The sequence below is a fragment of the Peromyscus leucopus genome, chromosome 10 (assembly GCF_004664715.2).
Source record: "Peromyscus leucopus breed LL Stock chromosome 10, UCI_PerLeu_2.1, whole genome shotgun sequence".
Lineage (NCBI taxonomy): Eukaryota > Metazoa > Chordata > Mammalia > Rodentia > Cricetidae > Peromyscus > Peromyscus leucopus.
Genome location: NC_051071.1, coordinates 18,216,418 through 18,240,815, shown reverse-complemented (window position 1 = coordinate 18,240,815; position 24,398 = coordinate 18,216,418). Strand labels below are relative to the sequence as shown.

The following is a 24,398-nucleotide window of genomic DNA, read 5'->3' as shown; positions in this document are numbered from 1 at the left end:
TCATCCCTTAGCATATGAGGTTCAAATGGATATGTTTGGATTGTACCGTGTTTGAATGTTTGATTTTTAAAAATCAGTGTCTTGAGTTTCATTTTAGAATGGTAACTGAATTTTAGCTTGGGATTTGAAATTTCCAAGATGGCCCTAAATATACTTTTTCCATCTTATGCATTGAGGACTGTAACCAAAATATTAAATTAACTCTGAACAATGTTGCAGATGCTCTATGTCCTGCAGCATCAATTATTCAGTCAAGGTCTAATTTTTTTGTGTAACAATAAACAAATTCATCGCATTAGCATGCAAATTTGATTTAATCTTTAATAAGTGGTAAAGTTATATGTATGCAAAGGATTATCTTAACATTACATTATGATCTATCATTAGTAGATGTTTGGTTTGCACACCTATTTTTATCTAAATCCCTACCCATGGTCACATAAAAACTACGAAAAAACGGTTGCAGGTGGAGAAAGTTTAAGGAATGCTGCTCTACTTCACAATGAAGGTTTCAGGGTATAAAGAGGGGCTCTGCACAGGCTGGGTGAAATGCCCCCATTCAGGATGCCAGCTGCAAAACTTGGGCAGCAGCCCTTTCTTTGCTGGGTGGGAAAGAAAGTTGGGAGCACCTCCCTTTTAGCTGCATGAAAAAGGCTGGCCTGAACTCCACTGGTTAGCAGTGACTACTGTTAATCAGGAGACCTAAAGGGGCCTAAATTAGGGGACCAAGGCATTTTGCGAAGAACTGAGGGTTTCTGGCTGTTGAATGGGAGTAGAGGGTGTTTCCTGGATAGTTAAGAAGCAGTGACATTAGTTGGTTTTTGCTGAAGCAATTTAGTTGACATTCCTGCAGTTCAGGGAAGCATCATTTCTATTGGCCGAATTCTAGGAGAACTTATACCTGGCAATTTGCCTGCTAGTTTGTGGCATGGCTAGCTCGAGTCATTGCTAACTGCTCTAGCGATAAGTCAATTGTTGTTTGTGTCAAGTCTTGGCTTTTGCGAAGGAATTCGCCCCATGCATACACACACTGCTTTGCTCTCCAAGCACTCCTGACTGGTTCCTGGTGTAGAAAACGCCATGTTTTCGCTCCTCAACACTCACTGCATTCCCAAACATTTGCTGAGGCCCTGGGAGTTGGCTGCCCTCCTTTCAGAAGCTGTAGAGGGTTCTTGATGGGATTTGAAGGACTCTCGGACTTCTGAGTGCCACTTCAGACATCTGGCACCCCCTTCTCTGCCTGCGCGGTTGGGAACGCTACTGCCAAGCCAGACTGACCCTGCTAAGATCCCGCTGTCCAGGAGGAATTAAGGAGAATATGTGTCATTTTCCAACCTGTGCTCTAGGGTTCAGCTACTTTGTACCCGAGGTGGTTCCGAGTTGCTCAGTAAATTGGAAGAAGGGAAGGAAGAAAGAAAGGAAGGAAGAAGGTGGGACAGACAGAGGGAGGGAGGGAACCTTGACACAGATTTGGCTGGACTGCCTAGATCCTGAAACGCAGGGGAAAGGAGTCCCCACTCAGAAATTAACCCCAAAGGCCACCGGCTGCCCTGCTGCACGCCGCAGGGGCTCACCCCAGAGCCTGGTCGGGTGGCGGCCAAGGCCATCCACCACCACCTTCCGGTCACTGACTGCTTTCGATCCTCACGGCTAGTGCTTCCTCTCTCCTGCCATTCTCCTCCTCCTCGCTCCTCCCGATCCCTCCTCCTCTCTCTAGTCCCTCCTCCTCCCGCCCAGCCTCCCCAGTCCCGACCCGCGCGAGCTAGACGTCTGGGCAGCCCCAGAGCAGCGCGCAGCAGCCTTCCTTTGCTTCCTGCACAGTGCGCTCGCCCCGGGCCAGGGCGTCTGGAACGTGTCCCAGAGGACACGGCCTCCCAGACCGCCGAAGCCGGGTCACCTGGACGCGCGCCTGAGTCCGGGTCGCGTCGTTGCGTACGCAGTCACCACGCAGACCGTGGAACTCCGTCTGTCTCGGATTAATCCCGGAGAGTCGAAACCAGCCTCTCCTGGGCAGAGATGCGACCCTCGGGGACCACGGGAACCTCGCTGTTACTGCTACTGGCCTCGCTCTGCGCCGCAGGTGGGGCCCTGGAGGAAAAGAAAGGTAAGGGCGTGTCCCGCTGGCCCGCGCCCCCTGCGGAGAGCGCTCGCCGAGCTCTGGCCGTCGGTGCCGGACTCTGCGACCCAGCTGCCCGCCCCTCCTCTGCTGTCTCCCAGTGGGACCGTGGGAGGAACTGGACGTTTCGTGTCTGGAATGGGCGAAACTGGGGCGGCCGAAGGAAGGGAGACCGGGTTGGGGACAAGAGGGGCTGCCAGCATAGCGTGGGAACCGCCGCTGTGCGCTCCGGGGCTCTCGACCGCTCCCAACTTAGTTGCCTCACTTTTCTGCGCTCAGTAGGCGTCCGGGAGCGGAAACGTGGTGCGGGGCAGCGCCTGGCATCGGTGCACGTGCGCCCGCCCAGTACTGTCAGAGCGAGCTAGAGAGACCCCAGGTCCTTTCGCGGGGCGAGCAAGTCCCACCCGCACAGTCCCAGAGTTTAGGGACTGGAGGAAGAACCAGCGCGCTCCGGTCGAGGTTGGAGTCTCTGAGACAGGCGGTTTCCTGAGCGCGCCCTCCCGCACCTCTCTACTCCGCCCCGGTTCTCTTAGAGCCTGGCAGTCCGAGTACCAAAGGGTCTCAGAGATTCCTGCATGCCCCTTCGAGGGTGTGGAGCTGAAGCAATGACCTGGAAGTGTGGGCTACGTCTCTGTGACTAACCACCTGGGACCCCTAGGAGAGAATGGTGTGATGGTGGTGATTCGCTTCTTCACTAGCAAAAAAGAGGGCGCGCGGGGCGGAGGGAGGTGGGGGAGCGGAGTGGGGTGGGTCGGTCCCGCCTCTTGGTCACACAGTACTGTAAGCCAGGGACCTGCCAGGCTAGGTGCACTGGTTGGGGACCAGGGCTCCCTGCCAGACTGGAGCTAGTCTCGCTGGGTGGCTGCTTCCCTGGGATCCCCGAAGTTTGCCCTTTCCCAGCCGTGAGGGCTTCGGCATGGGGTAGCAGCATCTCTTGGCTTTGCAATGGTATGGCTGAGGGCCCTGTGACAGCTGGGGCTTGTGAGTGCTTCACCCTTGGTGTTTCAAAATGAGGCCCACAGCAAACTTTCTCCTTGCTATCTGAGACTTTTCCTCTTGGGATTTTTTCTTTTAATTTTTTTTTTCTTTTTGCCCTTATGAAGTGATTGATATCGGGCCAACCAAAATATAACCCCTAATTAAAAAGAAACGGATTGATGTCCTTGGATCACATGTGCCAACTGTCCAGACGGAACATGACAAGTCTGGCTTCATGACTACCCGACCATAAACCCACTTGACACGAGAAACATGCCTCAGAAGGTTTAATTGCACAATTTCAAAATCCAGCCGCTCGGGTTCCAAGAGTCAGGTCTGCGCTTGCTGTTGATGTCATCGGCATCCGAGTTGGAGTTGGGGGTTGGTGCTGAGGGCGCCTCTGTTGGAGGGGGTGTAAGACTCAGTTTCCCAAACTTAACTACACAATGAAATCATTTGGGATTAAACATCAAACAAGCAAAACAAACTACTCCCGCTTCCTCCCGTGTTCAGCTCCCACTCCGTCCGTTCAGATTGCACTGGTCTGTTGTGAGAATTAGTTTTAAAAACTTTTGGAGTGTTTGGTTTGAGACTCGCTGCCATCGAGGAAAGACTGGTAACATCTCCAGGAAGCCTGCATGCCAATCCTCAGAGCTGCTTTGGGCTCTCAGGAGTCTGGGCAATCTTGGAGTTCAGGAAAAAAGCAGGGATGATGTCAGTAATCAGGGTTAGCTTTTTTCACTGATGGATCAGTGGGAAGCTTTTCTCCTACCTTCCTTAGCAGAAGGGCTCCCCTCCCCCTGCCTGTGACAGCCAGTAACTGTGCACAGCTAACTCCAGGGTACTCTCAGTTGGGTGGCATCTGTCCCTGCCCACAGGAGGGACTCAGGCTCCTAAGTTTCAATTACCCTCTTAGAGGCCAGGTAGAACATCACTTTCTCACTTCAGCACTGCGCCCAGCTCTTCGGTGTTAGTGTTTTGAACACTATTCCTGGTTGCAGATTTGTTTCTGGGTAAAACAGAAATGCTGCTTTATTCACCTGTTTGGATGGTATTTTTAAAACCAAATGCTTCTGGGTATAGTAGTAAAAGTAACAGTTCATCTGTTTAAGTAACATAAAAAGGCTTAAGTTCTAAAGGGCAGATTATTGAAAACCTGAGACACTCTGCAACCTGCTGATAAAGGATTTGTTTGCTTAATTTGTTGGTTTTGTTCCAGATTGGCTCCCTTAAGTGAGGCTGGGGCTTACCCTTCCCTCCAGTCTATGGTATCATCTTTGCTTGTGCTCAGAGCAGAAGACTTTTGGACACTACGTCCAGTGTGTTGTCTACCCTTACATCACATGTGACGAGTGGCAACTCTCATCATCTGCATGGGAGAACCCATGCACCATGCAGACAAGTGTGGTGATTTCCCCCACAGCTAGCAAGAAATGATGCCAAGATCCAAGTTCCTTTCACCTCCAAACTCCACTGCCTCATTGTAGGAGGGTCAGGCTAGGTTAGTTGAGGCTAGAGGCTAGAAGGAGAAGAGGGACCAGGAAATGGGCTAATAAGGATGAGTTCCTGTCTGCTCGTTCAGTGTCCTTCTCTCCTGTTCAGGGATGCTGTGGTCTCCTGGATTAACGTTAATGGGGGCAATGCAGTCACTAAATCAAAATCAGGGCCGGGGATTAACTTGGTCTTTCTGAGCAAGCTCCTCCTGTACCATGGCAGGGGAAGGCACCTCTCTGGAAGAGACCCTGTGTGCAGAGAAGTAAGAAGAGCAGAGATGATCAACTAGAGAGCCTTGTAGACATCAGCCTGCCCTGATGTTGTCTGTGAAGACACTGGCATTCGGAAGCCTGGGTTATATTAAAGATAAAAAAAAAAAAAGTGGAATTCAATTGACTTCTCAAGTGAAGGCCTTCTTTCTCTCTCTCAGAGAACTGGGTCTTGGTAAGCCCAGGCCTGTATTAATATCTAGGAAGCCAGTGTTTTCATTCAAAGTCTGAGGTCTGGGTTAGGTGGAAAGTCCCATTAAAACTCCAGGCTTCAGGGATCTCCTTTCTAGATTCAGTGAATGTTTATTGCTTGCCTTAGATGTGTCAGGCATTATGAGTTTAAAGGTTATCTTAATAGTTTCTGTTATTGTCATAATGTTTATAAATTGCTGCATACCCTCCAATGCAGATCCCCACATCTTAAGTTAGCATCAAATCACTGTTTTATACAATAATAATCAAATCAAAAAGCCTTCTAATGCTGGACGGTGGTGGCACACACACCTTTAATCCCAGCACTTGGGATCTCTGTGAGTTCGAGGCCACCCTGGTCTACAAAGTGAGTTCCAGGACAGCTGGAGCTGTTATATAGAGAAATCCTGTCTCAAAAACAAACAAACAAACAAAAAGCCTTCTAAGAGGTTCCCAAACATGCCAGGGTGTGAGCACAGCCATTTCCACAAGCACATCTCGTGTTATTTGGGATACACCCGAGGAAGGGGGGAATGGTGCTCCCTTCCAGAGGACTTACACCTTGGTTGAGCTGGGGAAGGTATGTGTGTACAGTGCCCTGCAGGGCAGTGTTTGACAATAGATGTGATTTGAGATTTCCATTAGAGCACACAAAGGAGACGGCCTAATTCTGCCCACACGATAGATAGGAACGGTTTCTCAAAAAACACATAGTTTGACTGAGTCTCCACAAGATTTCTGCTGATCTCAAACAAAAGAGGAGGAGTGTAGACACTCTTGTAGCCCCAGCACCTCCCAGCAGCCCACCTCTCCTAGCCTTCTGTAACCCTGAAGTCCGATATGGTGAGTGCTAAAGATTTATACCTTCCTAAAGCACTTTAAAGAACATTACTTTGTCAAAAGTGAAGTGAGAAGTGACACAATTTGCGTTTTACAATAAATGCTATTATTTTTAAAAAAAGTAACAGGAAAATATGAGGAACTAATTAGAATCTCTAGGATGTAGTTGGGAGCTTTTGAAGTGTTCCATGCAACAACATTCTCCCCTAAACCTTGCTATGAATAAACAAAATACTGACTTTACATGTTTTATGAAACTCGTGTTACAGAAATCAGAGTCAGTCTCCTTAATTGTAGGCGAAATAAATCCATATTGAATCACAAGGAGCCCCAAAAAAGTCTCCCAAATTTAGCTATTGCTCCTTGTGAATTGGAAGATGCATTTGTTGTACACACTCACCTGTTTATTTGTACAGATCATTTAGAACAAAGAGGTAGATTCATAGCAAATAAGGAAAAGTATGGCTGCTGGCCTTATTTGCTTGGGGACTTTGCTTGTGTGTAAGAGGGAATGTAACCAAGGATCTCTGTCTACTTTGCAGGTGTTTCAAGAGAATTTGTAAAGGATTTTATTTTGAAGGTAGAAATGTGATACCAGACCATTTTACTGTTAAAGTGAGCGTGCATGCACTGGCTGGGTGATGTCATAACTGCTTTCGCAGCTGCATTCCCTCACATACTTTTGCTAAGACTGTTTCAAATGCTCCCCTCCTGTATTCCACTTTAGGATAACACTGATGCAGTGTGTACGATCTCAATGAACGACAAAATGCGTTTTGTGTGTGGCAAACTGAATGGTGTGGTTTCTTTGCCTATCGTCACAAATTTTTCAATATTTTAATGTCTTGAATATTAAGAATATGTGTGTATACATATATGCATGCAATAACAATGAATAAAAATAGAGGCTTTGATTTTGAAAGAGAGAGGGGAAGTGGAAGGGTTTGAAGGGGAGAGGGAAGGGAGAAAGATTGTAATTATATTATAATCTCAAAAATTAAAAAACTAAAAGAATCATTTATTGAATTTGTGTAAGTCCTTAATGACAGGTGTCCCTGAGCATTTCACATCACTTTGAAGGAGTTCAAAAGTTTTTTAAAAAGAATGTTTCAGATGTCAAAACCTGTTTTTTTGTTTGTTTGTTTGTTTGTTTGTTTTTTTGTTTAAAGGGAAATACTGAATGCTTACAAGCTGTGGGGAGATTTAATTTAATCACATTTAGCTTTCTCAACGTATACATTCATTGCCTGGTTTATTCTCATACCCTATCAGCCACTGTATGTGTTTAAAATTGTGCTGAGCACAGTCATTTAGAGGAGCCCTTTTAATACGTGTCTAGTACTAACTTGTAAAGTCGAATGCCTCAACTAGATTTTCTTACGTAAATTATATTTTAGTATGGCATTAGAAAGATAAGCAATAATAAGCATTTGAAATAGTTTCCTGTTATATGTGTGTAGAGTGTGTGTATGTATATACAAATGTGTATTCATTTGTATGTGTGTGTATTTGTATGTGCATACACAGGGAGGTAGGAGACATCTTTGCTATTACCCCTCAGGAGCCATCTAGCATCTGCCCTTGGTCTGGGGTTAGCAAATTAGGTTAGGCTAGCTGGCCAGCAAGCTGCAGCGATCCCTTTGTCTCCACCTCTCTAGTGCTGGGGTTACAAGCACATACCACTACAACCATGCATTTTTCTGTAGGTTCTGGGGATCAAACCCAGGGCCTTACACTTGTATAACCATTTCCCTATCATCCATTCTCTCTCTTCTTCCTACGTGTGTGTGTGTGTGTGTGTGTGTGTGTGTGTGTGTGTGTGTGCATATATGTGTGTGTTATGTGACATGTGTGGTATGTGTCCTATGTGGTATGTGCTTTACATGTGTGTGTTGCGTGCACTTAACTATGCAGGTAGGTATTCATGCCCATGTGTATGCAGAGGCCAGAGGGGAACTTTCGTTGATACAAGGTTTCTCACCAGAAGCTCGTCATTTCGGTGAGGCTGGCTGATGAGAAGGCTCCTGGATAGACATCCCCCTACCCTCCAGTGCTGGGGTTACAATTGTGTGCAACCATGCTTGACTATTTTGTGGATGATGGGGACTTGAACTCAGATCCTCTAGCTTGCACAAGAAGCACTCTTGCTCATTGGACCGTAGTCCTCAGTCCCCTGTCTTTTTCACACAGAAAATAAGTCCATGGGGAGCCTAATATCATCAACTTTTTGATCAAGTTCAGGTGACTTACAGGAAAGCAAATTGTAGCCATTGGAGAATAATTCTTTTAGCTTTAAAGGTGATTTACTAACGTCAAAACTCTAAAATATGATGCATCCCACATCTTTCCATTGGCTTTGATTTGTAATATCGTTAATAGAATATCAGAAATCCTTCAATGTAGTTATTACTTTATTAAGCTCTGAGATTTCCTGACAATTTTCTGACTTTTAATTAACTGTATGTGTGGAACATATTTATGAGACTAACATACTGCCTTCATGCTTTCTTCCATTTTTACATCCCTCTTTCCCCTCTCCTCCTCCTTCCCTTCCTTTTCCTTTTTCAGTCTCTCTCCCTCTCTCTGTTTGGAAATCTGTTATGAATTAGCAAACTACAAAGGAAGATTTTAACAGATGACTGCTGCTGAAAAATTACGACAAATGACTGAAAAACTAGTAAAATTTTGAAAGTCACTGTCAAATTCAGTGTTCAAAAATACTTTTTGTACAAGTATGCATTATACTTATATTTCATTCTTTGAAAAGTAGTGCCTCTGTACGGGAAAGAGAACACTACCTGGAACTTCTCTCAGTTTGAATTTCCACAATGTAACAAAACCAGGAGTTCCTGGAACTCCCTGCAGCTAAAAACCTCCATGAAATTAAAAGCCAATCCACATGGAGGCAAGACACGTACTTAAAGTACATGTCAATAGTAAGTGTGCTGGCCTGTAATTTAGATGCTGAATATTGATGTCGTCATGCTAAGAACACTTTGCATTCCTATAGCACCTTACAGTTTTGACTGAGCGCTTGTGTCTTTCCTCCGTGACAATCCCGTAAAGCAGGTAACTGTGCTCGTTTGAAAGTGAAGAACTCACACTTAAGGTTGAGACTTGGGTCAGTGTCTTGGTGCTGGGTGCTTTTCACACTCGGTTGTGCTGCCTCCTAAGACTTCTCCTTCTTCCGCCTTTGAGTCATCACTGTTTGAGCTATTGATATATCCTATCACTTTTCATTCTGTATTCGAGTCAAGAAAGCAACACAAGGTATTCTTCAAAACTGTGCCCCATTTCTACTTACACTTCATGCCTGCTTGCAAATTCTGCACAGTTCTGTGCTTATTTTTGCTCTCCTTTTGTTCTGAAGCATTTTCTTATACTTCGTTGTTCTACATAATGTGTTCTAACTGCGCATTTCATAATATATAGGGCAATATAATTTTGAGCTTTGAAAATATTTAATTTCTTTTTTATTCAAGTTACACCATTTATTTACCGTGTGTGTGTGTGTGTGTGTGTGTGTGTGTGTGTGTGTGTGTGTGTGTGTATCAGCTGTCTCCTTCCACCACGTAGATCTTAGGGATCAAACCCAGGTTTTCAGGCTTAGTAGCAACCATCTCTAAGCCATTCTGCTGGCCCAAGATTCACTTTAGAAATATGTTTGTTTGGTTTTTTTTTCCTGTTGGATCATAGCTGCTGTCAATTTGACAGGCTTAAAAATACTTGCAAGAAAAATGAGGATCAAAGCAGCTGATTCAGCTGTTGGGACGGTCAGCAATGCCTGTGGCAACATGTGGTCATTCAGCTGCTGGGTCTATGGGGGGTCATTGGGTCATTTCTATAATTTAAAGAAAAACACACACTTAAACTCGGTAGATTTTGAAACAGCTATTCTGAAACAAGACAAATTGCGCGCACGCGCGCGCGCGCGCGCGCACACACACACACACACGCACACGCACACACAAGGATGGTTTGTTCTCTACATAATACCCTTTATCAAAACTATTCTGTCTGGGGCAAGACTTGTGAGCATCGACTTTGAAGGAGAAATTGTTATACCCAACAAATTATTCACCCAGAGGAACTGTGTTGGTTGAATGAATGGAATGTGGACTGTGACGTGAGTAGATCACTCTCGGATTGGGAGGTACCTTTCCCCAAAGACGTTTCTAAGCACAGTGTTATTTTCCTTCACCAAGAAGGAAGGAACATTTTGTCACAGCTTATTCCTCACAGTGGAAACTTTTTAGGGCTCCAGCAGAAATTCCTGCAGAGCACGTTCATGTTTCACGACTGTCACATGAAACAGGGGAAAGTCCCGGATGTCAGTTGAGCAATGGATCTTTGGTTATTATCCTACATGGTCGGTTGAGACAATGTCACTGGGAAGATAGGTTGATTCTTCAACCCAGAGATAATGAACACCTTGAACATACAAATGCTTTCAATGAGCAGGCATGTTGGTTGCAAGGCAGCTTTAATAATTGGGCTTTGAAAGTGATGCGGAAGTTACCTGCCAAAACATATGCCAGTTTTTCTTCAGTCAAAAACAAAAGCTTGCCCAGCCAAGGCAGAGCAGAAAGCTGAGCAGTTTGGTGAAGAGGAATGCCATCCGTGGTCAGTTCAAGTCCCTCGGGTTTTCACCTCCATTTCACCTTTTTGAACACAAACCTAGTAATATGCCTGACTCAGGGGAGAGGCAGTTGAGTGAGAAAGGTCCCAGATGGGTGATGATCTGAGTCCACTCTTTCCCATGGCATACTATTGTCCTTAAACTCTTGGCTTTAAGAGAATTTTAGTTTTGTTGGGCAGTAGGTGTGGCAATAGTCGCTAAATATTCATAATGTTGCTCAGGTGCAAAAAATATAAGACATATATACAATCCAAGGAGGGTAGTCATTATTTAAAGGCATACACCCAAGATTTGGTGCATGCTAATGCAGACAGTGAAAGTCAGGACGCAAGGGAAGGTGAGTTGGTAATTGTGTAGTCTTTCTCTTGGAATTTTTTTTTTTTTTTTTTTTTTTTTTTTTTAGTTTCGTGTATGTTTTTAAAACTCCTCTTTAGAGCAGAGAAAGTTTAGAATTCCTCAAACCTTATTTTGAGAGGAGATTAGACATGTGTTTCCTCTACGGCTTACACTCACTCGTCCAGATGACGAGTCAGGAGGTAGGGTGCAGCAGTAGCCACGGGTGAGCTGTGATGGTGGGGAGCTCAGCCGTGCAGAATGCACTCTGCAGCCTAGCAGACCTTTCGTGGGCAGTGACTTCTGAACAGAATTTAAATGCGAGGTTTTAATTAAAAGGGAACTTCTGAGCGCACTGGCGGGAGTGCTGGCCTCGTGGTACTGAACATATCACGCTCACAGGAAGTGCTGCTAAGCCAGGGAAGGCCCCCAGATCAGTTAAGAGTACCCTTCAACAGAGCAGATAGTAGTTAATTAATACCCAGACATTTGGAAAAGCGACGTCAAACATGCCAACTTAGCGGCGTCATCCTTAACAGATAGAACAATTAAATCATTAAGTCGGTGTCTGCCCGAGGAAGCAGCTTCGCATAGCTGGGTTCAGGTGCAATGGGTCTCCAAGGAAACAAGTGTGTCTGCACATGAGAAAGCTTTCTCCACTCTCTGAGTGTACCTGCACAGATTTCTGGGCTGTCTTATATAATAAGCAGAGTCTTGATATGCTCTGGATTCCTTCTAACTTGTGGGGCAAATAGGAACCATGACACAGATACACAACACACACTCCAATCTGGGGTAAGTGGCCATTTGTGCTCATGGCTGATAAAGCTAGCTTTGCACCCCTGTCTGGACTCTGGCTATCTAATGCTCTATCATTATAATCACTATTATTGTTCTACAGCGAACGCATCTGGTCATCTGTTGGTCCCAGATGCCTGCCGGCTTGCCCAGAACTTCGTCTCTTAAAGAACCTGTGTCTGCTTCTGTATTTTGTAGTTGTGAAATAGAATGGTTTTATCACTTACTGATAAAGGCGAAAACAGCCAGGAGTTTCCTGACTCTGCCGAGGGAAAGCATACTAGGGACATTTACACAGCCAGAATGTGCTACATTTGTGGGATAAAGGGCACTCACCATGCCAGAGGTCAAAAGAAACCACTTGTGTGGAGTTCAGAGTTCCTAGACAGGTGTTTGGAAACTTGCCCTGACTCTAAATTTGTTGTAAAATGACCATGTCTATAAATTATTCCCCATATAAAAACCATTGCAATAGCCTAGCAAATGCATTCAGTAAGCCATGCCAGGAGTGATCCTCACTAGCATCGACGAATATCTTTTTTTATTTTAGAAAAAGCAATGACAGCTTACTATGTCAAGCATCTGTTGAATGTTAACTTTTTTTGTAAGTACAAATAGCAAATGTACACATAGAACTAAACTATGAATACTCCAAACAATGCTTGCGCCAAAATATGCTGTCTATGATATGGCTTTTTTTGGGTGGAGGCTTCTTAATAAGAATTTTATTGACCTTCACTTTCCAGATGTACAGGGAAGTGCCATAGTAACAGATGGGGGTGACTTTAGTGCCACACTACCAGGCCTATATGTACAGAGTGACATTGGCCCAGGTGGTCAACCTGTGTGGGTCTCCATTTATTCACCTTGTAGAATGCAGAAACCACAAGGGAATAGATAAATGGTTTGTTCGTCGACAAAGTGCTTTCCATATGTTCATTACTGTTACTCTAGGGAGTGCTGGACTCACTCTAGGACCCTCATTGTGGCTGTTATAGTTGAGGTATCTGGGGTTGCACAGTATCACCTCTCTGACTCAAAGTCATCTGACTGCAAAAGGTAGCCCTAGAGAGCTCAGCAGCTCCATACTTCTGACCCTGATGACTGCCCTGTGGTTGCATCCTCAGAGACTTACTGAGACTGGGACAGGAGAAGGGTTCAACTCCATTCCGCCCTCAGCACTTTGGTGACTGACCCTTGGCCCCATTATAAGACTCTCAGAGCACATCCACCACATCTTGTCTTCCCTTCTGTGGTGGATTGTGGTCTTCCTGACAATGTTTTGCTTGCTAATTTCTTATATAGTACTGGGCTAGCTTTTTAAGCACCCTCATTCCCTTCCCTATACAGCCCAGATGACCTGTCCTGTGCAGCTCTCCAGGTAAGACTTCACCACGAGTGACAGGAAACACCACTTCCCTTCTATTGCTCATCCCTTCTCCCCCACTGTCATCAACACAGATGTGGCCATGATAGCCATATCATTTTCCAGGTGTACAGCCTTTGGCTCTTCACAGTCCGCTGAACCATCTTCGTCTCACACAGAGGGAAGCAAACACATGCTGCCTTCATGCCTAGCATATACAGCAGTGCTCCAGCTTCCTCAAGCGAGACAAGATTTCTGTTCCTCTTCCCTGCACTATTTGATCTGGACTTCATTAGTGGCTCAGGCTGTGTTTAGTGTATTTACAACCACCTTTGTCCATATCATTTTTTTTTATCAGCATAACCAATAGCTGAGGTAATTAACTTAGAACGATAAAAGATTTGTTTGGACATAAGGCTTGGAGGTTCCAGCTTACAATCAGTTATCTCTGTGGCGTTGGGCTTGTAGGGGGGCAGCACATCATGGTGGGGAGCACGTGGCAGAGCAAAGCTGGCCATCCCATGGCAAAGAAGTGGAAAGAAAAAGGAAGAAACCGGGGCCTCACAGTCTCTGCGGTGGCTTAAAAGAAAATGGCCCCCAAAGGCAGTGGCACTATTAGGAGGTGTGGCCTTGTTGGAGAAAGTGTGTCTGTCACTGTGGGGGTGGGCTTTGAGGTCTTTTTCTCAAGCTTCACTCAGTGTGACAGTCAGTCAACTTCTTGTTGCCTACAAAATGTAGGACTCTCAGCTGCTACTTCAGCACCACATCTGCCTGTACGCCGCCATGCTCCCCATCATGATGATAACGAACTGAACCTCTGAAACTGTAAGCAAACCAACTCAATTAATGTTTTCTTTACAAGAGTTGCCGTGGTCATCGTGTCTTCTCACAGCAATAGAAACCCTAAGACAGTCTCCTTTGAAGTTGCATCACCACTTTCCTAAAAACCCTTCCACTGGACTCCATCTCATAAAAGATCCATGATCTCCCAACAGCACTACTTTGAAGACTACAACCCATAAATAAACAGACCTTTGAGGCCACTCAGAGGCCACTACACTTCCTGTGTAGGAAGTCTTGAGCCACTCCCTCCTCATCCCCCAGGAGAGCTACTTTCATCTGGGGCTACTCTCACACTCACCTAGATTGCCTGTCTCTTTACCTCCTTCATAATGAAAAAGATTGCAGATGCTATACAAAACCTCAAAAATTACAGATTTGGGTCTGTAATGATAACTCAGCAGTTAAGAGCACTGCTTGCTTTTGCACAGGCCCAGTCTTCAATTCCCAGCACTCACATTGTGACTTCCAAAGCTCTGTAACTCCAGAACCAGGGAATCTGATGCCCTCTTCTGGCACCAGTGGGCACCAGGCACACATGTGGTGTACAGACTAGTGATAGATTAAGGTATGGTGGAGACTTCTTTGCTACCAGCGCCATATAATGTTACTTTTGTAGATGTAACCAACCGTCTTATTAAATAAGAAACGCAGAACCAATGCAAAGAAGAAAGCCAAGAGATCAGAGCTAAGAGCCTTACCTGCCTGCTGCAGCTAGCCAAGAGACCTCTCCGAAAAAGGGGCCTACTTCCTGTGTGTTTGTCTTTATATAGTCTTTCTGTTCTGCCTTCTCATTGGTTGTAAACCCAAACACATGACTGCCTCGTCACTGCCTGTATGTACAGCCCTCCAGGTCTTCTATGGTATTGAGATTAAAGGCATGTGTCTTCAGTGCTGGCTGTATCCTTGACCACACAGAGATCTACCTAGCTCTTCTACCAAGTGCTAGGATTAAAGGTGTGCACTACGGACGCCCAGCTCTGCTATGGCTTGCTATTAGCTCTGACCCCCAAACAACTTTATTTATTAACATACAAATAAAATCACATTTCAGTACAAATAAAATACCACCATATACTTTTAGTGCTGTCTTAAGTCTGTAAGTAAAAACAAATTGTTTTGTTGCAAGAAACACTAAAAATGGACAAGTTAACAGCTCAAAGCTGATACTAACGCCCCATGGACATTGCCAGGAGCTTAACCGCTTTAAGCTGTGTAAAGATTTATTAGCTGTGTGGTTTGCACATGTGAAGAAGGGTAGTCTATCCTTTGTACCGGTTAGTCCCCACTGTCTGTGATATTTTTAAAGTTGTAACAGCCAGTTGGGCAGGTGGATGTGGGGGGGGGTGTCAAGTACTTGGAAGTCTTTGTTCTATTTGGAAATTTCTATGTCACAAAAGGAAGTGCAATTAAGTTTAACACATTAGTTTTGAGTAGCAAAACTTCTTTTTTCAGTGTTAAATTTGTAGTAAACATATTACCTTTAAATGTTTAGAAAGGGAACCAAAAGGTATGATTAGGAATGAGGGAATATGGAGGTCACTTCTATGAACTTTAGGTCGTGTTTGTAAGCTCTAAGTTGCTCACTCTCAAGCCACATTGTGTTCGAACTTAATATTTTAAACTTAAATCTTATTTTTTAGATTATAATTTTTTATTTGCCTTGATGTTTGTTTTTATTTTATGTATATGGTGTTTTGCCCAAATGTATGTCTGTGAACCACATGTGTGCCGTGTCAGGAGAGGCCAGAAGAGGGTGTTGGATCCTACAGGACTGGAGTTATAGATGACCATAAGCCTCCACGTGGGTTCTGAAAATCAAAGCTGTGTCCTCTGGAAGGGCTGCTCTTACTCTTAAGCTTGGAGACATCTCTATAAGGCCCTCAATTTTCTTTTTTTTTAATGGAGAACTTAAGATTGCTTTTGTAGGCTTTAGGAAATCATTCTGAAAACAATAAAGATGAATTTATATGACTATGAATCATAGTTTTGAGGGATAACAATACCTCTGGTTGCTCTTTTGTCTTGTTTGAGATAGGGTACTATTATATAGCCCAACTGGCCTTGAACTTGTGATCCTCCTCAGATTCCTGAGTATTGGAATTCTAGACATTTAAAGAATGACTTGTGAAAACTCTTCCTGGGGTTCTGTGTCATCATCTGTCTTCTCCCGATGGAACCATCTTAGTAGAAATTTGTGTACCTTTATGTTGATATCTTTGCCTATTGTTAACCCAGGCCAGAAGCTTGCTGTTTTCATTGGCTAGAAACGTGATAGCATGGGAACCGTGTCTTTCACAATACTATATAGAAGTTTTGTAAGGAAAAGCTTATGGTCTGCAATACTTGAGGCCATGGAGGTGTGAGGAGAGGAGTGAAGAGGACATGGGGCAGGCAGACAGGGACATGGGGAGGAGAACTGGTAAACTGGACAAACCTTGTGTTCCTTGTGCTGCGTTACATACGTGTGCTAAGTTTATGTTCTCCTCACATCACAAGTGGACCATGTGCCAGCCTGCTCTTCTTGTACTGCTTGCTTGGTTTGTGTCCTTACTTCAAGGTGTGCTAGGTGAGGGTCTTTGGAAAGCTGGTGATGTCATGTCTCTTGATTTAGGAGCTGTGTACACAGATATATGAATTTGCTGAAACATTTCCAAAGCCACACATTTTTCTGTGTGTTCTTTTCTACATGGATATTACACTGCAAAAAAAAATTATTTCAAGACTCTGTCTGATGCCCCTGTGTGCACAATCACCTGGTAGTCAAGATAGCTAGAGGGTGGCCAAGGCAATGATTCATCATATAAACCATTTATCTTTCGAGCCTAGAGCCTGAGTTCAGCCTCTGGAGCCATGTAAAGGCAGAAGAAGAGAACCAGCTATACAGAGTTGTCCTTAGACACCCCACACACATGCCATGGCACAGTGCTCTCCTCCATTCATAAAAAATAAAGAAAAACTATTGGACACACCACAGTGTTGTCTGAAAGTTCATAATCTCATATAAAGCATTGGGCATCAGAGTCAAAGCAATGAACCTGCTCTTTCTTATGAGATAAAGAGTTCCAAGATCTCTTGAACTCAAAATGATACTCCTCTTATCGTCACTGCAATTTATACCAGTTCATTTCCAATTATATACAGATAGAGTTTGAAATAAGCTAGCAACAGAATAACATCCTGTGTTTAAATTGCACCAGAGGAAGCCTCATATTCTCTCAGACACTTGGCAACTGCAGAAACTGCAGAGAAACTGTCCTCTTACAGGGACCCACAGCTCCCTTCTTCACCTGTTCCTGTCCAGCTTCAGCTTCCATATTCAGGGGAACCACATTCAGATAGACACATGAAAGTGAGTGAGAACATCAATTCTGTGGGGGGGGGGGGCAAGAAAGCTCACAATTCACAGAGTAAAGCTATTACATCCTGCCAATCCTCAGGCGGCTTCCTGAGTTTCTGTGTCTGCCCAGCCTTCGGAGCCCTAATTCTTACACCTATCATACCCTGAAACCATTCATTCTGTTGCTCTACCAGCAGGAATAGCTTATTTTAACAAATTTTGGGAGAACCTTATACATATATTTTGTTTTTCGGGGTGGTTTACTCGATGAGCACACATTAAATTCTTCCTGCATAGTGTTACACTTCTAATTATGGGTTGCATGGGAAGTATAATCTCTGTCCCTAAAGATGTTAAAAATCCAGACTTCGTTCATTATATTCCATTTCTGAAAGTGAGACTTGAGTCCAGTGCGGTCTGTGAATGCCTCAGCACTGAGGGCAAGGGTAGCTGTAAGAGGCCTGTGTGGATTTGGTAAGTGTGTGCAGAGATATTACCCATACCTTTGCTCTGCAGAGCACCTTGCAGTTCCCACACGGCCTGTGACATACTTTGTCTTATTTGAATAATCATGAGAGCACAGCCTCATTTCCCTTTTTGATTGCTTGATAAAGGCAACACAGTAGACAAGCTTTGAGTTTCTATATTCGGATAGGACCAAATCAGTGCTGAAAATTGGTGTGCTCTTGACAGTTTTCTGTTGACATCAATATTGTTTACTGTAAGTTTAATAGTTTCAGGGTGTTTAATTTCAATTACACTTGAGTGTCCCTTATCTGGATTGCTCAGAACCAGAGCATTTTGGGGTTTTGGAGGATTTTAGAGGTGAGATATTTGCTTAGACATCACCAATTGAACAATTTGAATCCCAAGAAAAATCTCAAGTCTAAAATGCTTTGAAATCTAAAACTTTTTGAGCATCATGTTGGAACTCAAAGCTTTTTGGATCTTTTCAATTTGGCATGAATGTTCAGCCATCTTATTGTTACTGCAATTTACATTTACAGCAAAGCTTGTCTTTATTGGTGGAGCAGCTTGTCTCCTCAGATTTAATTCACACTTGGGGGAAAAAGAGAAAGAGAGAAAAGAAGAAAACCTGTGTGTTCTTTCCTGGGAGGGTGTGTCCAACGTGAATGCTGATTTTAAGGAAAATATGTACACACAGTGAGAGGCAGATGAGACATGGAGATGACTTGGAGGAAGTATGACGCCTTCCATTTCTCCAAGTCTCTGCAGTCTTAGGACTCCCAAACACAGTTCGTGGTTCAGCACTTCCAGCTTACTCTCTGCGTAACTCTTAGAAGGGTCGATTCCAGAGGTCTGGGAAAGGATTTGAGGCTATGGAGAGAATTCCATGATTCTGAAAGCAGGAGACTGTGGGAGGAAAGATGGGAAGGGCAATCTGGAAGGAAGCCCGTGATCAGGTGTATCCCCATGGGAAGTCTTTAAGTCATTGGCGGACTCAGGAGGAAAGATGACCCTCTGCACCCCCCTTGGTAGTTTGTTTATGTGTACCCTCAGACATAAAGTGGGAGGCTTTCCTTTAAGACATACTCCCCACCCTCATTGTCTGTCATCCCTACAAGATCATGGACTAGGACGTGTAAAACTATGAGCCAGTTTTCTCTTAGAAGAGAAGCGGGAATAGTTTACTTTAATAAATTTGGAAGCACCTAGTACATACATATATTTCATTTTTCAGGATGGTTTACTCAATCAGCATGCATTAAATTCTTCCTGAACACTGTTACACTTTTAACCATGGGTTACATAGGAAGTATAATCTCTGTCCCTAAAGATGTTAAAACCCAGAATTCATTCCTTACATTCCATTTCTGAAATTGAGACTTGAATCCGGTGAGACTAAGCCTTTTCTTTTAGTAAGATGAATGTATTTGCTATTTGTTATAGTAATAAAAACTGACAAACACATCCATGAACTATGATCCTGAATAGACAAGCAGGTATGAAATTGTGTCTAAGCTATTGGAAAAGAAAGAGAATCAGGGAGAGAAATGGGGTCCTCTTGGAATATCCTATTCCCCCCACTTCTCTTTGTAGAAAGAACAAGTTCTTCCCCGCAAAACACACACACACACACACACACACACACACACTATTCTCTTCACTCCTGTATGACAGCGCATTATAAATTTAGACTCCCCTGCATGCTCAATACCCTCTTCAAGCAAGGAACATTGCTCATCGGCATGTTTCATTGCAGGGCTATCTGGGTTTACTGCAGGGAGCCTGACCATGGAGGTCAGGAAATCTCTTCCTCCTACTTCCAGGAATTGTAAAAAGTGGGTTATGTCTCTGTGTGCTAAACTAAACTGCTTACAAACTTTCAAATACTGAGGCTACACATGTGCTGCGTGTTTCTTCAAAGCAGTACTAATCCTTACACCCACATCTATAGTTAGAGATAGTTAATAAGAAAAAGGTGGAGTTGGGAGACATGTGTGATTGTGTAATTCTTCTGAAGCTTTTTCCTCCCCCGTGAAACATAAATTTTGGTAAATACAAAACAGGTGAATTAGGTCTTTGCATGTTATTTCTTTCATTACTACCATCTTAGATCTGGTCTCAAATATTACAATGTGTGCTCCTAGCCTCATTTCTTACTCTAAATAAGTGGATTACTAAATAACAGCAGAGAGATTTTCTCTGTATTTGTTTTTCAGTGGCAACTTAATTGTTTGGAACTACTGTGTTTTTGGGGCAACATGTATGTCCCCAGAAAAACCTCAGGTTATCACTAAATAGGAGTAGATGTTTACATGATCTTGTTTATGGGGGCCTGAGGAAATTTTAATCTTTGTATATATTTTACACTGTTAAATAAATGAGAGGCCATTGGAACATTTAGAATTCTACTCTAAACCTCACAAATTTACCAGGTGGTGTTTCTTATGTCCATGTAGAAAACATCTGTGATTCATCTAGGAATAAAGGCAGTTGTATGAGAAGTGATATTTGGAAGTGTCTGTGTGACAATGAAAGGAAGTTGACAACTTGGTGGTCTTTCTCCAGGTTAAAAGGGTCAAACTGGACCATTCACTTCAGTAGAGGACCCAGGCAAATGAGTCTGTATCCTCCTTATTGATTAAGGGTAACAGTGATGCATGTAAGCTACAACAGCAGGCAAAAGTGATGTGTAAATTCTGGGGTGAGTCTGAGACTCATGATGTCAGCTCGAAACTGCCAGCACTGGGTCTGTGCTGCGCAGAGTGGACACCAGATGAATATACTTATTGTATATGTGTAACACATTTAAGTATTCGTCTCAAATAAACTTCTGAAATCCTAACTCACCTTTGTTTACTGATGAGCCATAATGTAATGTAGACCAACACGCATCTAGACTGCAGTAACAGCATCTCATAAATTTTTTCATTGACCTTCAGTACACTCATTTTGTGCTACCTAGAAGATAAGCCCATGCAAGGCCTTTTCTGAACACAGGGGAGCATGGCAAGTGTCTACGTAGGCATACTTTTCAGAGAAATCATTTTTGAAGTCTATGAGTTTAAAGGTAATTTTAAGGAAGTAATAGTTGAGTTACAATTGAATTACTATCCAGGAAATGCATATTATAACTTCAGACAGTCAGGGTAAACCTCTTCAGTTAGAAAAGCCTGAGCACTTTCTGTAGTAATCACCATCATTTATAGAAATAATCTTGTTTTATAGATTTTAATTGCATTAACTGGTAGGAGAGTAGAGGAATATATGAACTTCAAGGTCCCCTTAATAGTGGAAAGAAAACCATTTTTGCATGAAATATGATGACTGTAAGTACATGATAAAAGATTATAACCAAGACAAACTTTAAATATTCCATTAAAGGATAGCTTTGACTTTGATTCCCCTTGGAACTAAGCATAAACGGCTATCTCAAGATGGACCATGAAGAACATACTCATCTAGCATAACTCATGAGTTGTAAAAGTCACCAATGTGGTCACTCAACACTGATAATAGCAGATGGTACTTCTTTTTCATCACTAACACCTCCTCCAACTGAAATGGCCCCTATCTTTTGCACTTACTGGCTATCTACTTCCAAGGTATTATCCAAGTTAGGACTGAAAATGTAATGTAGGATTTGAGGTGTGACTCAGGATAATACACTTTAGGAATATGGAGGCCTGGTTCAATAGTTATCAACTAGGTAATCCTTTTGTCCATCCCCCACCCCAGAAGATATTTGGTAACATATCTTAAGAAAGCTTTGGAAGTCATACTGAGCCATGTTACTAGCATTTAGAAGGTAGAAACTAAGGATGCTGGGGATATTCTTCAATGAGTAGGACACACCCCTCCACCAGGAATGGTCCTAGCTCGAACGTCGGTTTTGTGGATATTTAGCTTCCCCGTTGCCAAGCCAGCCATACTCAGCGCGTGTTTCCCATCTTCTCTAACATAACGATTGAGTAGGGCTCTGGGCTTCATCCCTGCTGCTGCTGCTGCTGCTGCTGCTGCTGCTGCTGCTGCTGCTGCTGCTGCTGCTTTGCAGTTAATCATTCCCTTGCTGGGCTCTGCATGTGCCCAGAAGTCCCACAGCCAGTGCATAGCTTGGCATTCCTGCTCCACTGCACTCCGGCCAACATTCCACCTCCACCTGCACCGGCTTGTTCCACCTGAAAGCTTACCAAGTGAAAGCAAGGGCCATGTGAGGATACCGTAATTATACCCACCCAGAAACTCGCTTCCAGAGAGTCAGTCGGGCCCCAAAGTTGGAGATTAGCTCCTGCACTGCTGTAAAAAAAAAATAATAATAATAAAACAAATGAAGCCTAAAACATGTGCTTCTCTTCTTCCTCTATTTGTCCCCCTTTCCTGGCAATTCACGGGCACTACTGAGTAACGAAATATTCCCGAGTACCAGTCTCTGAGCCAGAAAAAAAAAAAAAAAAAAAAAAAAAAAAACAGCTGGCTTGAGGCCAGCTTTTTCACAGAGAGGGCAGCTGCTCCACTCTGAAATCGGTAGCAGCCTGCCCAAGGGTGAAAGTAGATTTGGTGTTACACAAGTGAACAGCGCTTTGCCCCGTGTCTCCGCTTCATAGCATTTTAAAACAATGTTGTTTATGCGCCTGGCGTACAAAAAGAAAGCCAAGTTATCTACCAGGCAAAGGTCACTCCAGACATGGATGGGGGCAGGCTAACCCGACCCAGCAGCTTTCTGGACAGTCAGCCTGCCTCTCTGGTCATACATGGAGGGGTTGCCAGAGTCCCGGAACATAGCTGCTGCACACCTGTTGGGTGTTCTCTTAGAACAGATGACCGAAGGTCCCGGTGGAAGTAGAGGCCACCTTGAAAAGCAAATCTGCCTCTGAGCGCGACTTCAGTGACGCTCGCTCCTCCTCCCCGCAGCTCCCGAGTAACATGAAAAGCCCTACTTTCTCAACCTCGGTGGCATGTGTGCTGGCCACAGCAGCTGGTATGCAAGGACGCAAGCGGTGCACGGGAAAATCTGTGGAGTGAATGAGTGAGGTGGGATTCTTGTCCAGCTTTCTTGTTTAATGCATGTCCACGGAGGGGCTGTGACTGCTGAAGGGGAAAGACGGGTCCCCAAGATCCCCTTGGCACCGTAAGCTGTGTACCTCCTTCAGACACGCAAATGAGCTGGGCAGCTGGTGTGGCGCTCTGTGCAGTTCTGTGGCCACCTTTAAAAAAATGTGTGTATTGCATGTCTGTGTGTGTGCTTGCTTCTCCGTGTGTGTGTGTGTGTGTGTGTGTGTGTGTGTGTGCTCACAAACATGCACACGTGTGTTGATGAGTCCACATGCAAGTGTTCCCAAAAGATCAGGGTCTCGCTGAACCCAGAACTCACTGATTGACAGCAAGCTCCAGAGATTTGCTTTTATCTGCCTTCTTGCCCCCAAAATGTGTAGCCTCAGCTGCCCTCGAACTCACAATCCTTCTGTTTCTGCCTCTTCGGCATTTCCTATCAGCGTTTGTTACCACAATCGGCTGTGACCAGTTTTCCTAGAGCCCTCCAGCATTGCTTAAGTTTGAAGTACCACAGCGTCTGCATCGTCCTCAGTTTGGAAAATGAAAACCATCAATAAGTTATGGGATTCAATTTCCCAACATAACTGCTAGTTTGAAAATGAGGGGCTTGAGGGACAGTTCAGTCAGTAAAGTGCTTGCCACACAAGAAGGACGACCTAGTTCAATCCCTAGCACTCACAGAGGAAGCCCAGAGTGGTAGCTTGCTCCTTCATCTCAGTTATCCCAGTGCTGTGGAGGCAGAGACCGGCAGATCCCTGCGGCTCACTGGCCAGCTCACTAGCCAGCTAGCCTTGCCTACTTGGTGGTTTCCAAGATCCAGAGAGGGCGAGTCTCAGAGAAACAAGCTGGCCTGTTCTCGAAGAATAACCTCCCAAGCTTACCTCTGACCCACACATGCACATGTGTGTATGCACACTAGCACATACATGCTTACATCTGAACACACCACATAATACAACAAAGTAAATATCTTAGAATGTTTGACATCACAAATACTTGCTATATTTGCTTGTCATATAGTATCAGCTCTTGCTCTAACAATATAAATTTAATGTAACTGATTCCTGTGTATATATTAATAAGTTTTAGGCACCAAGCTAAGAATAATTAATTAATTAGATAAATCTCAACCAAATTTAATGTGACTCTCTCGCTCACTAAATATCTGACTGGACTTCTCTTGAGCTTGTATATGTTTTCCCAATAGAAGACCTCAGTTTTGTTACCTGTAAAAAGAAATTGCCTGTCTGTGATAGCTGTGTGTCTTCTACCTCTGTTGAAGGTGGGCTGAAAGGCGGATGCCAAACTTTGTTGACAGCAGGTTCCTGGAACCCCAGTGTCTGCAGCACAGCTTAATGGCTGTGTCTTCTGGCAGGGACACGTTAAACATTCTTGTGCCATAATTTCACCTGTCAAATGCCAAGACACCTGCAATCCAGGCCTGGGGGATTTGTGGAGGTTGTACAGAGAGGGCCAGGCATACAAGAACTGCTTATAAACAATGACTGTTTATTGTTGCTGCTGTGTGGTTTCTGGGTCACTGCAGCCTAAGATGGCAGAGGCCAGGAGCCACATGTGCTGGCTTTGGGGCACTGAAATGTGGTTAGTTCAAATTAATTTGTGCTGTAAGTCTAGGGACTATGTGTGACTCAGTAGTAGAACTCCTGGCTAGTATT

At 44.1% G+C, this 24,398-nt stretch overlaps 1 protein-coding gene across 3 annotated transcripts in view; it reads left to right on the top strand.

The window, feature by feature from the left end:
• The first annotated feature begins 1,750 nt into the window (after positions 1–1,750).
• Positions 1,751–24,398, top strand: part of Egfr (epidermal growth factor receptor) — a 171,821-nt gene continuing 149,173 nt past the window's right edge. For 2 of the 3 annotated variants that reach the window (XM_028887422.2, XM_028887425.2), the window contains exon 1: positions 1,751–2,104. In XM_028887422.2, coding sequence (XP_028743255.1) covers positions 2,017–2,104 — 88 coding nt within the window. In that variant the 5' untranslated portion in view covers positions 1,751–2,016. The remainder of the gene's footprint in view (positions 2,105–24,398) is intronic. The other variant, XM_028887424.2, reaches the window with a different exon arrangement.